At 32.5% G+C, this 14,557-nt stretch overlaps 1 protein-coding gene and 1 pseudogene across 1 annotated transcript; both read right to left on the bottom strand.

Moving 5' to 3' along the window:
* Positions 1–256: 256 nt before the first annotated feature.
* On the bottom strand, positions 257–5,984 carry LOC141667006 (uncharacterized; annotated as a pseudogene).
* A 1,176-nt stretch (positions 5,985–7,160) lies between these two features.
* Positions 7,161–10,194, bottom strand: LOC141667005 (uncharacterized). Its single transcript, XM_074473279.1, has 3 exons — positions 9,997–10,194; positions 9,009–9,179; positions 7,161–7,559 (listed from the first exon to the last, which is right to left on the bottom strand). Exons 1-3 carry the CDS (start codon positions 10,099–10,101, stop codon positions 7,476–7,478), a joined length of 360 nt encoding a protein of 119 aa, XP_074329380.1. The 5' UTR covers positions 10,102–10,194; the 3' UTR covers positions 7,161–7,475.
* Positions 10,195–14,557: the final 4,363 nt, after the last annotated feature.

The raw sequence follows: 14,557 nt of genomic DNA, 5'->3' as shown, positions 1-14,557 counted from the left end.
TGATATTAGATAAAACAACAGAGATTTGAGCTTACAGTTTGTAATCCAAACCAACAATGTATTTGCACTGTACATAAAGATTAGCCAAACAATAAAGTGGGATATCCATGCACATACAATTTCGTAATTAAATATAATTATAAATTATCCTAAAAAAATAAATTAAACTACAAATAATTATAATTCCAACAAACCTTTATGTCTAGGTTGTTGCAAGCATTGGTAATATAAAGAAGTCAAGGCAAAATACACGATATATTTAAAGGCAAAAATTTGTCTAACGACAATGACTACATATTTGCTTATGTATCGTCTACAATGTTCAAGAATGCGACATTTTTACCTATATTCTGGTTAATGATGCAACTGTTGTCTATTCAGTTGTCAATTTCTCCATGCTACCTGGACAAAGGAACTACATTCTCGAGTGGAGTGAACAAGAAATTGCCAAATAGAATAGCTTCTTTTTCTGCATAAAAAATGGTAAAATTATCAACTAGACAAAAACAGTTCGTACAAGCAAAGGATGTTCTCAGATTATCCCTACAATCATAGCGTTAAAATTAAATATCTTCTAGCAAGTTCATTTTAGACATGACTGCAGGTGCACATCATCAGATCTAAGAGCCCTTAACAAACAGTCCGAGTACAAGAACAGTATTAAACAAATAAAAACAGATCAAATAATTACCCACTGACATCTTTTCAGTTACTTTCTCCTCTTGAGATGTTTAATTAGATCTTTTTTTCGAAGACTGGAACTCCAGATCAGTAGAGAAGGCAAGGGCCCAGAAATATTGGATCAATAAATATTGAGGCATAAAAATTCACTCACCGACAAATCAAAAATAAAAAATTTACAGCCCCACGCCCACATGCTTCACATACTACATATGAATAAGAGGTCAGCATAACTCGGATATTTTTTTTTTGTTTCTCTCAACTAGAAACAGCAACATTGGATTCCAGTTGAGTTGCATGCCTGTGTCCTACCATGAAACCCCTTTCTCATGCAGAAAATAAAAAAAACGTATGACTCCGCATAATGTAGTATGAAGCTAAAATTACATTAATGACTTTTGGAACAACGGACATATGGCCAACTGAACAGTTTCAGGGTCTCAATTGAAAACTATAGAAGCCAGGTTTAAATGTATTACCAACCTTAGGGATTCAATCAAAAATTCTAACCAACTTAAGGGATGTAAACTACAATATTTGTAAAAAAGGAACTGATCCATCAGGCTTTACCCGATCCAGTGATCCGACCCACTTACATATATAAAGGTACGAAAACCCTAATAACATATACTCCCTCAATCCCGGCCAATTGTTATCGTTTCTGAGAGAGTATCCGGCACGCATTTTAAGATGAATAAAAAGTATAGTTCTATAACTTTTAAAAAAAAATCTCGATAAAAATAGAATGTTTAAACTTTTATTCAGAAAAAGAAATTTTTTTAAAAAAAGTTATAGAACTATACTTTTTATTTATCTTAAAATGCGTGCCGAAAACTCTCTTAGAAACTATAACAATTGGGAGGGACGGAGGGAGTAATAATAATCTACAAAGACGCATCCAGACTCCAAATTCCAAACTTAGGTTGCACAATCAGTCAGACTAGGAAGAAATCAAGAAACTAGTCTATTCCTATTGATCATGAAGAAATTGATAATTGTGGCGAACCATCTGTTGCGCATGTAAGTGGTGGCCTCAGGGGGTGGAACTGATATCTACGTTCTAATAACGATAAATTGGTAAAGTAAAAAACTCATTCCAAGACTCAACTAGCTAATATTTCTAACAACCAACCTTCTTAACACAAATTAAAATAGTCATAAATCACAGCCAAACTTATCCCTAAATAATGACGTAAAACATACGAGAGAGAGAGATAGACCGAGAGACCGAGAGAGGGAGAGAGAGAGAGAGAGAGAGAGAGACCTGTTAAAGACATGCAAGAAATTTCCCGGCGGACATACCTTCACATAGCCTATGATTAAGAGCAGAAACACAATATAGATGGTCAAAAATGAATGGACAAAATATATTCTTACAATAACATTTAAACGTTAAAATATCATCATCACTGTACTGTTAGTACTTTTTGCCAACATGGGCACATCAACTGGTGGGAAACTTATAATCTGGTAAATAGGAGGAAAAGAGTAGAAGTTATAATCATAACTTTGTAAATCTGATTACATTTTTCTTTTTCAAAAGAGCACAAGTCTCATACCAAGTAAATACCTCAAAAAAAAAATGCAAGCAACAAAAAAACGGAAATAACTTGCCTGGACTTCGTGTGAAGCATCTTCGATGGACAAACCTTCCTCTGCAAAGACATTCCTGCCGCACAAACAAACATCGATCTAATTAAGCAGAGCAGTAAAAGATGACCAAAAAACATATTACTTGCAACTTATGAGACATATAAACATATTGCATCCTCGTGCCAACATAAGTACTTCTCGAGAGACCGTAAAACAAGTCCTTTATGAATATATGAATTAAGGATACCTCGAATTGTTTGCTGGAATAATGGAATTTCAGTATAAAGTGCCTAATTTCTAGTTTTCATTGCTTTCAATAATCAGACAATGTAATTTCCTCCTAAAAAATTCATGTAGGTATATTATAAAACTCCGACTATCCTAATATTCCGTTGCTGTTGACGATGTATTAATATCTATTTTTTAAGATATCATGTCCATTTATTACTGAGCACCCAACTAATGAATTCAATAAACCATGTCGTGAAGAACAACATTGGTGTTACTGCACCCGGCTCCACAGCCTAAGTGAAATCTGGGACACCAGGGGTGATAATGGGTCGATGACGATATGTTGTCCACCATATATATTTTCAAACATATATATATATATAGGCTACAATAATAATTTATATAATATTATCTGTTCCCCACATAAACTTTATTATCAATCAAAATAACTGATTATATAAGTATTAATTATATTTGGCGTTTGATTTGAAAGTTGGAATATGTAGAAATGAAAGAAAAAGTGAATAGAAAACGTAATAAAGTAAATCAAGTAGAACAAAGAAGAAAAAAGTGTATGCAGAGAAATTGTAACCTTTGGTGAAGTTGCTGATTGTGATAACAATTTATGAAGATGAAAAAGAAAATAGAAGGGAAAATTTTGGGCAGAGTAACCGCATAAAATTAACAACTAGCCCTATGGTGACATGAAGAACCATAACCCCTAGGATTTCTTAACCGCGAAGAAGAGGAATTTGTTTAGATTGCAACTCATATTAAGGCTCTGTTTGGGATTACTGTTAAAAATTGTTGTTGTTAAAAAAAGTGCTGTTGTAAAAATCTGATAACTGTTTGGTAATTTTTTTGATATGTATATGTTTTAATGCAAAAAATTAAAAATAATAATGCTTTTGGTAAGGTTTGATGGTGAAATCAGAATCTGCTTCCTGCAAAAGCTGAAAAACAGTTTTTTCTAAAAGCGTGGGGGACTTACTTTCTCTAAAAGCAGCTTTTAAATTTTACCAAACAGTTTTTTAACTGCTTGCTGTTACTGTCAACAACAGCAATACCAAACACACCCTAGGTAAACAATATCAATTTCAATGAATCAAAGGTCTTCCACTAACAAAATAATACATCTCTTTATATATAAGTAAAGACCCTAACCAAGAAATAACATCCTAATAATAAGGAAACACATAAATTTAATATACTGCAACCTATAATATTACTGATAGTCTATATTACTAATAAAGTTAAATCTCGTAACAAATTCAAACTAAGTTCAATCCTAAATATTAATATATACAGACTAAATTACGGCTTATTATTTGATTCACTCAAATAGTTCTAGTCAAAACATGTAATAATGAGCAGGGTGACAAGAATCTGGGATAAAGCAGATCTGGGCAAGAGATCATGGGCTACCCAAATGTATTGCTTTTTGCCTTTTTCCAAAGTGATGCCATGCCGTCGCCTTGGCATCACCAAGATAACAGCGATGATCGGTCTTTAACTAGTACGCCTCCTTTTTCTTAATTTAAACGATTTTTAATCATAAAAAAGGCTGGATGGAGCATTATTACTAACAATTCACACCTTCCAAACATGACCAACTTGCAGGCATAGGTTGCCAAATGGAAGCTCTATCAGAAAGTAATCGGTTATAATTATATTTTACAATCGTGTGTTGAATTAAAGTCTACTTGGAGAAGAAAAAAAAGTGCTTAATCATAACTAGCTATGGTGCCTTTCTTACCTCCATAAAGCATTCTGCAACTCGTCCTGTTTAGCTTCTGGAACTAACGCAGCCTCATAGGCAGCAACACTCCATAAAATATCTTCTCCAAATTCTTCATCCATTGAGCTAACAGCAGGTTAACCTGGTGGCTCAATTAATAGTGAAATTCTGTTAATTATAGACTCCAAACCCAAATCTGACAAAGTACGTGTAAAAGTACAGTTCCGCTTATACAAAATGCGAAAAAAGTTACAGTTATTTGGCTTATTGTCTAGTCATCAGTTTCCCTGAATAGAAAAAAACATGACCAACTATCCTTTACCGGAGGCTACAGATTTCTTGCTAGAAGTCTATTGTATTGCAATAAAATAAAAAACTAAATCTAGTAAATTGAAAGTGTGCACATGCGCATATTACTAACCCCGGCGTTATAGACCCTAAGCTCCACATCATGATTGTAAATCTCATATAAGTTTTGCCCCAAGTCAGCACCCTCGTCTCCCTCTTCTTTCAAACGATATAAGATCAACCAAATGTGCGGTACAAGCAAAGAGAAGTTTGTTCTAATGGTTTTCTCCAGGTTAAATACTGCAGATAAGAAACAAAAATTAGTTACAATTAGCATTACAAAGCAGTAAAAATTTTCATGTATGTAAATGCCTCAAACATTTCTACTACAATCATGGCACAAAGAATTCATTCTTTGACATTGACACAGTCCCTTGCATGTCATCAATGATATCACAGAAGATGAGTACATACAGAACATACATTTATAAATGTCAATAACGTAACGGATAATAATTATGGATCATCATAAGAAATCAAAGCAACCGAATCGAGTCAAGTTTGCTATTACATTGATTTCTGCAAATTCCATTTGAATCACCAATCATAAAGTCATACGAAAATAAGTACAATTTCTATGAGATAAGCTTCTTGCAATTAAATAGAGCAAACTATCCACAAATGCTTACTTCAAGTGCACAGGTCATAGCATTTAACAACTTCTCAATTAAGAGGGGGACCTTTTGACAATGCATCATAGTAATAAGAAAAATAATTAAACGACCCCTGTAATTTGAAATAAACTTCACTTGTTCTATTTCGAAGAGTGTGTATAAACTAACATATAAACCTTGCAACCTTGTAAAACTAAAAACTAAACTCGTTTCACTAAATGTAGCTGTACATTACATGGGAAGGGATAATAACTACGAAGTTGGAGAAAAACATAAGGATTAAACATTATGAAAGAACTCGAAATAATATATCCTTAATTTTAGCACATTATGTGAATTTTCAAAGTGTGGAATATTCTCAATTTCTCGAAAATAAACAATTATTTGTTATTGGCAATAAAAATGATAATCAAATTCATCACAAGTCACTTTGTGATGAACTTTACACTTAACACATGAAATTATTACCAGGAACCAAATACAGAACAAAAAAGTGGATGCTTCCTTTAGTGAACAAATATCATGAAATAATATAAAAAGTTACAGGTGACTTCAAGGTAAGACTAACCATCATATATGTCAGGAGGATCCACATGAGCAACTACACGACGGTAAATCACGTTTGCACGTTCAATGGACCTGCTTTGTTTACTATAGGCCAGCATTAACTTCATCATAATATGCTTGAAGCCCGTATAATTTTGTTCTTCAAATCTTATTGGAGAATCAGCAGGAAAAGCCAATGAATAGGGGTTGGACCAAAACATCTTATTCAGGTTGATCTAGCGGAGAATATCGCAATCAAAGCACAAGTCATATTTTGAATTAAACAACCCTACAGTATTGCATAACAATCTTCCGAATGAGCTTCTCATTTCTTCACCAAAACAAATGATCTCAATAGTCTATTTCCGAGTTGGACACAATGGATAAGTTAAGTTTTCCTTGCACTCTACCCCGACATTATATCAACAAAGATCAATACTCTTTAACTTTTGATTGAATTCATGCCTTAATACTCAAACTTCTGTTGTAATGCGAGAGCATCTTCAACTAAACTATAATTTAGTTGTACTGCCATCTATATATAGTCGAAAACCGCAAAGATAAATAAACCAAGCACTAAAATAAGAACTAAACCTGTGATCTAACAGCAGAGTCATCATCAGTACCGAAATCAGGAACAGCATCAGCCACCTTGGCGAAACCTTGCTTCTTGTCGTTTTCTTCTTTCACTTATTTCTTTTTGTTTTATAGCCGTGAAATAAATACTTATTAATATATTGGTTTATAATAAATTACAAATATATTTGACTAAACATTTATTAATTTTTTTTGGTATTGGATGTAAAAGAAATTATTTATATACATATTTACCATGTATAACTAACTAGGTATTATACTATGTTATGGAAGTTTTTCCTGTATGTAATTATAAATTTACTTCTTAATAAGAACAGTATTTTCCCAACCAGAAACCAAGGTTTAAATTAAGTAAACTACAGTGTTAAATTTTTAAAGTAATTATCCATTTTAAAACAAAAAATTCCAGGAAGAAATTGACACTAGGTTTGACCAAGTGAATGTTTAATATGTTATATAAGGATGACTGGCATTCCAAAGAAAGAATGAAAGGTGTACTTTAGACACCGGCCATAGTAAAAGTTATAATGAAAATCAAGAAAAAAAAAAAATTAAAGTAATACTCTATTCCAATGAATAGTATACATCTCTCCCAACGAATAGTATATATATATGGGTGGCAGCAAGGAGGTTAAATAAAATATAATTTAATGAGAAAAGGTAAAAAAAATGTGGGTAAAGTGATGAGACCGTAAATATAAGTGGGTTTATTTTTTATATTATTAAAGTCCGTTCCAAAAAGAAAAGTATATACAATTAACCAGGACAAATATTTTGAGTGGTGTTACAATCACAAATTACGTCACCAAGAAAACAAAAAGAATATTTCAATTAAACACAGATATATATTAACCATACCGTATGCCAAGTACAACCCTGAAGACAACCAATATTTTGGTCTTTTTTTTAATGTCCAAGGCAAATAAGATCTTACAACAAATTGGACATGATTGGTCTTGAAACGATTACTCCGCAGGTTTTCTACCTTGAGAGAGTTGTGCAGAACTTTATCGAAAACGGTATGATTGTGTAGGGCCTTTCGAATGGTATCCCGTAGAATCTTTCTGATCTCACTACCCACTAGTCACGGAAAATACATCATCAACATTGATAAAAGAAAAGGACACCTAATCTGCATGTGACTTTGTCTCTATGCTCGACTTGCTGAGTAGTAATACACCAACAACAATGAGAATAGCACCTGTGAACCACTGTAAAAGCAACTGCGAGTTCAGATACTATAATTCAATGAAATGAACAGTTTGTAAAAGATCTTTTTCTAGTTTAGAGATATTGTGCCATCCGTTAGTAAGAGACAGTTGCTAGTCTAAACTTTACTGGATGTAAGTGTCTTACTCGTTCCAAGTCTTGTTATAAGTATGCAATGGAATCACATGCACTTAGCTACCCAGTTAGCAGTCAACTTTAATATGTTTGCAAGGTCTTCTACATTCTTTCATACGAATTACCCACTGTCTTTCTGAACTACTGGCATGGTTGTCACGTTGATGAGTCGAGGCGAGTCGACGGACTTCCCGCTAGTCGACTAGTCGTTGACTAGTCGTAGACTAGTCGACTAGTCGTTGACTAGTCATAGACTAGTCGACAAAAAAATAATATATTATTATAAATTAAAAATACAATATACATATATATATATACACACACACAAATGTATATATATTATGTATTTTAGATTTCTAAGTTCTAGGTTTTAAGTTCCAACTCATTCCACAATGTTTTATTTCAGATTGTAAGGAATTAAGAATCCAACACTTGGAGAGAATGATGAAAAAGCTAGAAGATCTAACAAATGATAACAAAGAAAAGTACTTGCAATCATCTAACAATTTAGTACAACAAAAAAAAGTACTTGCAATCATGTGAAATATGTAACAATTATTCAATAACAATTTTCTGATACAACTGTGATTTGATGTGGTAGTGCAACATGTAAAAAAAATTATGCAGAAAGAAAAAATATACACTGAGCAGCTCGACTAGTCGACTAGTCGACCGCTTAGTCGACTTGTTGACCCAGGCGACCGAAATATCGACATTCAGCTAGTCGACATGTTGAGTCGACCTCCAATCACTGCTTAGTCGACTAACGACTAGTCGACCGACATGACAACCATGACTACTGGAGCATACAATATTATACAATACATTGTTTATGTTAGAAACAACTTTCAATCTTATAAGTATAATTATGTAGAACACAGAAAAGATCAAAAGACACATGTGAAACTCTTTTAAATGGAATGTATAGCTGCTGAATTAGGAATCACTTCAGAATATACTAAGAAACCCTGCAGAGTAATACAAGTTCAAGATGCCCCCGTAACACACTGCTCGGTGCTCACTGCTCAAAAACATTTTACATTTAGCATGATCCTGTTACCAACACTTCTGCATAGATGATCATAGGTGGTCATAATTTGCAAAAAAATCAGTTTCACAGTTTTCTGTTGCAGACATAATTGGTCTCCAGTTATATACATCGCAGATTAGATCAACAACGTGAGACAGAGATGAATATTATTTGAGTAAGCAAGTGATAATATTTACGAGAGAACACGGAATACTAGTGACAGTGATAGTTAAAATAGTAATAACATAATTACATTTACCATTCTGGCAGCAACTTTTTAAATTACCTTATACGAAAGAGCCTCTTCAAAAAGGAAGAATCCTGCTAAACCCGAGGTCAAGAAGTTGGTAGCAAAGTTTGTTACAGTAGCTTGTAGAGATGACAGAGCTTTCAGGCTATTTACATAGCATCCCCACATCAACACGTTGAAAAATATGACTAAACCATATTTAACAAGCTGTTCAAGAAATACTTTGTTTATTAGCAGATATAACATAATAGGAGTAGATACATTTTTCAAATAATTGTTGAATTACCATCTCTCCTAAAATCTCAATTCTCAAGATGTTAGGAGAAGAAGTTATATGGTTTAAAACAAATTGTGTTTAGTTTAATTTAACTCGTGTTTTGTTTGTCCACTCGTACGAGTGAGGGAAAGCGTTGAATGCTATATAATCCAATTAAAGCCTCCTCCCAACACTTCAAGGTATTGAGATAGTAGATTGTTGGCTAATTTACAATAATTACTAGTACATCACTAAGAGCAGCAGTTTACTACTTAAACACGAGTACAGGGATCCGAGTGTCTGACAAGAAGTTATTGGATAATCAATGCATCCCTTTTCCCTAGTTAAACAGTATACTGCTACTACAGGCAGAAGCAATGCAAAATTTACAAGCACACTTGAGTAATTTCGTTTCTTGGAAATGCCAAATAAGTAGTTGAAATTGTAGAAGAGATAAGTTTACATAAGGCACAAAACGGAGGTCCTCGGTGAGTTGTTTAATATATACTCTGCCCTACAAATTACTCTAAAACCTCTACAGTCAGTGATTGCATGATGAGGTAAATTGTAAAAAATAAGATATAAAATCAAAATGATCAGTCAGCGTAGATATATTTATTGTAGATCTGAAATCTTATGAGGCGGTAAATGAGGAAATTGGCAAATGTAACATCGAGAATTACAGATAAGAAATGAACAACAAGTATATAATATAAGAGCTAGGGTATATATATGATCGGAGAATAGAGGGGGGGGGGATAGTAGTACTTGAAGCTGAAAGAGCTTGGCGGAAATGGCAGCAAGAGCGGCGGTGAATCCTGCTACAATCGCCCATGCGTACCCCTTTGTCTTCTTATTCCTACCTTCTTCCATTAACGCATCAACTTCTAGCGTCTAACCACACTGATTAGCAGGGATAGCAAAAAAATTCATAACCATTCAAACAAACAATTTCAAATTACTCAAATCGAAATTTTATGCTTTTTTAGCAATTTAAATCGGTCATAATTTTATTTTTTAAAACTCCAATAATGGTTTGATTTTAATTTGTCTTTTATACCGTTCATTAAATTGTACGGTTTGAATCATTTATAGTTTTATTTTCTCTAGATTTGAAAAATAACGATTTAATTTAAATTTGTTGTTTATATTGTTTGTTATATCCAAACTACCCGAATATATTGAAATATTTTAAAAATATATATTGAGGATACATTTATACAGTAAAAATATATTTCGGACAAACCCTACTATCTCCCCTTTTGTTTTTTTCTTAATTTTGACCATGTCAATTCTTTATATAAATAAATCATAATAGTACGATAAGCGATATTTTCATCTTGGTTAATTTGATTAAGTATTATTATCGGATTTTTCGATTCTCGTCTTGGGGTTACGACGATGGCATATGGGGCTACGAATGATGATATGTGTATTTACATGCTTTAAGGGGAAGTCGGACGAGAAAGACTTAAATCATCTATGAACGAAGATTTTCACGGGATATATAAGTCCCATTTGAAAAAATCATGAGTTAAGTTATTGTCTCGCTTGTTTTACATATAGTAGTACTATAATATATGTATAAATAAATCTTTACGTATTTTTATGTATTATTATATATTATTTTGTAACTAGAGTACACAAATATGTGCACACATAATCCGGTCTTTTGAGGAAATGAGGATAAGTCTGCATCTATTATACCCTCCGCAAACACTGGCATTAGCGGTATACCGGGTACAGTTGATTGATTGAGATATTACATGAATAATTGATATTTATAAATTATAAGTAGTTACATAGTGTGTTGATTTCACTTAAATATTAATTATTACAGTTAAAAGATTCAAAATATTGTTTGATCTAATTAATAATTTATGAAATTATTAATTTTTTACCTAATATATATGCATACTTTTTTTAACGGTTTGAATGAAAACTGCCGAACTAAATCTTTATAATTTGGGCAATTATGATTTTGAACTAACGATTACGATTATTATTATGGTTAGAAAAATTAAAAAAATTGAAAATTTAAAGTTGGGTAATTTTACCCCTCAAACCCGCGCGAACCGTTACATACTCACCCCGTGATGAGTGATATAAGTCGGCTTTCTTTGTCGATCCAATTCTTTTACTAATCGATTATTTAGTTTTTTTCAAATAAACTTACAAATGGTTTTCATACTTTTATTAGGTTTTTCAATAACAAAATTATTGTATTTAAATGGTTCTTTTTTAAATGGTTTTCATAGCATTGTTAGTTTATTGTATTTATAGTAGATGGACGGATTCTGTCTCAATTAATCGGAAATCGGGTCAAATAATAGAATTTTTAAAATATCGGCTAAAAGTCATACGAGATGGAATAATTCGATTAAAAAGTCGGCTGAAACAGAATTAATCGATCAAATTTGAAAAACAGTTACAAAATTAAATAACATTGAAAAAGATTAAAGAATTTAAAAATAAATGTTACGTAATACATTAACTACTATATATGAGTATTAAATATAGATTTATTATTATATTCTTTAGCAAATTCCAGATATTTTTATCACAACAAATATTGATAATTGATATGTGGTTTATTTCGAAAATATTAATATTAAAGTAGCGGTATAATGGTATATAGTATTTTTTTTCAAACTAATTTAACAATTTTATGGTGTTTATATAAACTTTGATTCTATAATTATGTAAATATTTTTGTCATAAAATTTATAGGGTGTTGTACATAAATATTCACTTTTGTTGTCAAAATGTCCAAAATACTTAAAAGACGTTAATAACCCCCCAAAATACCTATGGAATACGCGTCCAGGGTGCATATTCAACTTTTAAAATTTTTAATAAAGAACACGCATGTACAACATATCAATTTTTTATCCTTTATCGGACACGCATTGCTACATTATGCATCCCTTTAAAAAGATAAAAAATATCTGTTATCTATTAATACTTTAAAAACCTGTATACACATCTCTCAAATGCGTATTTCGTAACTATTTTGGGTGGTTATTCCCGTTTATGGGTATTTTGGGCAGTTATAAATCAAAATTGGTGTATTTTTATCATTTTTTTAAATGTATATAAACCTCTGCGAAGAATTATTAAGTAGGCTAGCAAACAACTCCTGTTCGATTCTGTAATTACCAAACTCGACTCGGACACTAAAATTTAGAGTTATCATGAACCGAGTTATTCGTTCGGCTCGTTAATGGCTCGTTCTACTCGACTTGTTTATAACTTGAGCTCGAATACAAATATGTGTTTATTAAGCAAAACAAGCTCAAGTCGCGTTTGTTTATGTTCGGCTCGAACTCGTCCGTCCCGAGTTCGACTCGTTAAAACTCGGAAAAATAACGTTTTTGGATATTTTTTATTTTGTAATTGCTTTTACTCCTTCATTTACATAGATATACAGATAGATGGTGAGAAACGAGAACAAGTTATTCACAACCGAATCAAAACTAAATTTAAAACTCAACCAAATCGAACAAATATACCTTGTAGTTGTGATGCCCTCAAACCCGAGGTACTGATTTAGGGTTCACGACACACATAATAAACAACATAATTAATATATTAATAATTAACTCCGAGACTCATAACAGGATCTAAACTGGATAAGGTTTGAAACAAGACTACCACTACCAACTAGAAGTTTAAAATTACATAACCGACTTTATAAGTATAACAGTTTACAATTCCGAATTGGAATTGCCAGTTAACCAATAAGTATCTGGAACCAACATTTACATAACCAAAACCAAAGCGATCCTCCCACTTGTCATCTACCTGCGCGGGAACAACAAACCTAACAGTCTGCAAGGAGCCACTAAAAACACTCTTACGCGCCGTGCACCTAAGAATTGCCATCTTTTTTCTTAACTGCCAAAGATTAGATCAAAACAGATTAAATAAGCCACGACGCTCAACAAGTAGCTAATATTAAAAATTATAACAGTTAATTTTGACAGTATAATCTAATTAACCATCTAAACTCAGTTTCAATATGATATAGGGTTTAAGCAGGGGGTTATGAGGACGGTAATAAATAAGTTTCTGCCACTCCTTTCAAGGCATCCTTCTTTTTCAAAACATTTCATTTCTTGTAATTTCAAAAAATTTGAGTCCACTCCTTGTCTAATTAAAACAGTGCCATTGCACAAATATCTTTTTTTGAAAGTAAATTCAAAGACTTTCGATTGGAGTGTATAAATTATCATAAAAAAATAATACCGGTGATCAGCTCCATCTGGTCATTAAAGATATCTAAGGCGCTAATTAGCCTTTATATATATACTGGTCCATCTCCGGATTCAACAACACACCGGTCCATCTCCTACTTTATACACTTGGCTGGACTATTGTTACATGGCCGCTTACGCCTCCGATCTTTAGGATTTCAATGAAAACCTTTATATTGCAAAACAAAATCATTTCACTTTTCAGAACATAATTCCATTTTAAAATATTTACCGACCTTTGAAATCATTCAGACTCTTTCAAATCAAAAATCATTCTTAGTTTCATTACAGGGTATGAGAATTTAAAAAATATATATATGGGGAAAGGGATTGATCAAAGAATGAACATAGGTATTAATAGCATGAGGTATAATCAAGTTCAGGTCTATAATCACTGGTTCTCGAACAGTATAAGTCGTGTCAATGTAAAGTTATCAATTAAACACGAGTATCAATAAGGTATATGTATTTAATAAACACGGGTATTATCAATGCAAGGTTATCGGTGAAGGTAACCGTAGTAACCCCAATTTTTGGAATTTTTGAAACCCTGATGAATAGTAACTTTTGCTAATGATGCTGATTAAGGAAAATTATCAGATCACGCTATATAGGAGTCCTTTTATCGAAATTCTGAGTTCGTATTAATATTCTATAATGAGAATGAGTATATGTAAAAGTCGTCAGAATTCGAAACCGGACACTTTTATTTTTCTCGAAAATCCACCAGACACTGAAGGAATTATGTGGAAGGAATACGAATTAAGGATTTAAACCCAAGGATTATAAAAGGTGATTAAAGAAGGAATAAAGGATATTAAGAAGGATTTATAGAGCCCTTGACAATGAAACCACGAATATGTTTCCTCGAACGATTAACAAGAACGAACGATAAACGAATCGTAAAATAATTAAACGACTAAGTAATGCAAGTGGCAAGAAGAAGAGTCAATTAGTGCAAGATTAAGACACTTAATTAACATCTTAATTCAAGGATTAAGCTTAAAAGATGCTTCCACCATAAGCTCTTGATAAGTGGCAAGGAGGATGACCTCATTGGTGACCAAACAAGC

Source organism: Apium graveolens, chromosome 6 (genome assembly GCF_009905375.1).
Source record: "Apium graveolens cultivar Ventura chromosome 6, ASM990537v1, whole genome shotgun sequence".
NCBI lineage: Eukaryota > Viridiplantae > Streptophyta > Magnoliopsida > Apiales > Apiaceae > Apium > Apium graveolens.
Note: the sequence above shows the minus strand (reverse complement) of the source record. Positions and strands in the feature narration are given on the sequence as shown.

What these genes read in the sequence shown, in the direction of transcription:
- LOC141667005 (XM_074473279.1), bottom strand. Translation starts at nt 10,101, where the DNA reads ATGGAAGAAGGTAGGAATAAGAAGACAAAGGGGTACGCATGGGCGATT. An exon ending in CCAAGCTCTTTCAGCTTCAA is followed by an intron (nt 9,180 to 9,996) that starts GTACTACTATCC and finishes TTTCTTGAACAG; the next exon opens with CTTGTTAAATATGGTTTAGT. An exon ending in AAGAGGCTCTTTCGTATAAG is followed by an intron (nt 7,560 to 9,008) that starts GTAATTTAAAAA and finishes TTGCTTTTACAG; the next exon opens with TGGTTCACAGGTGCTATTCT.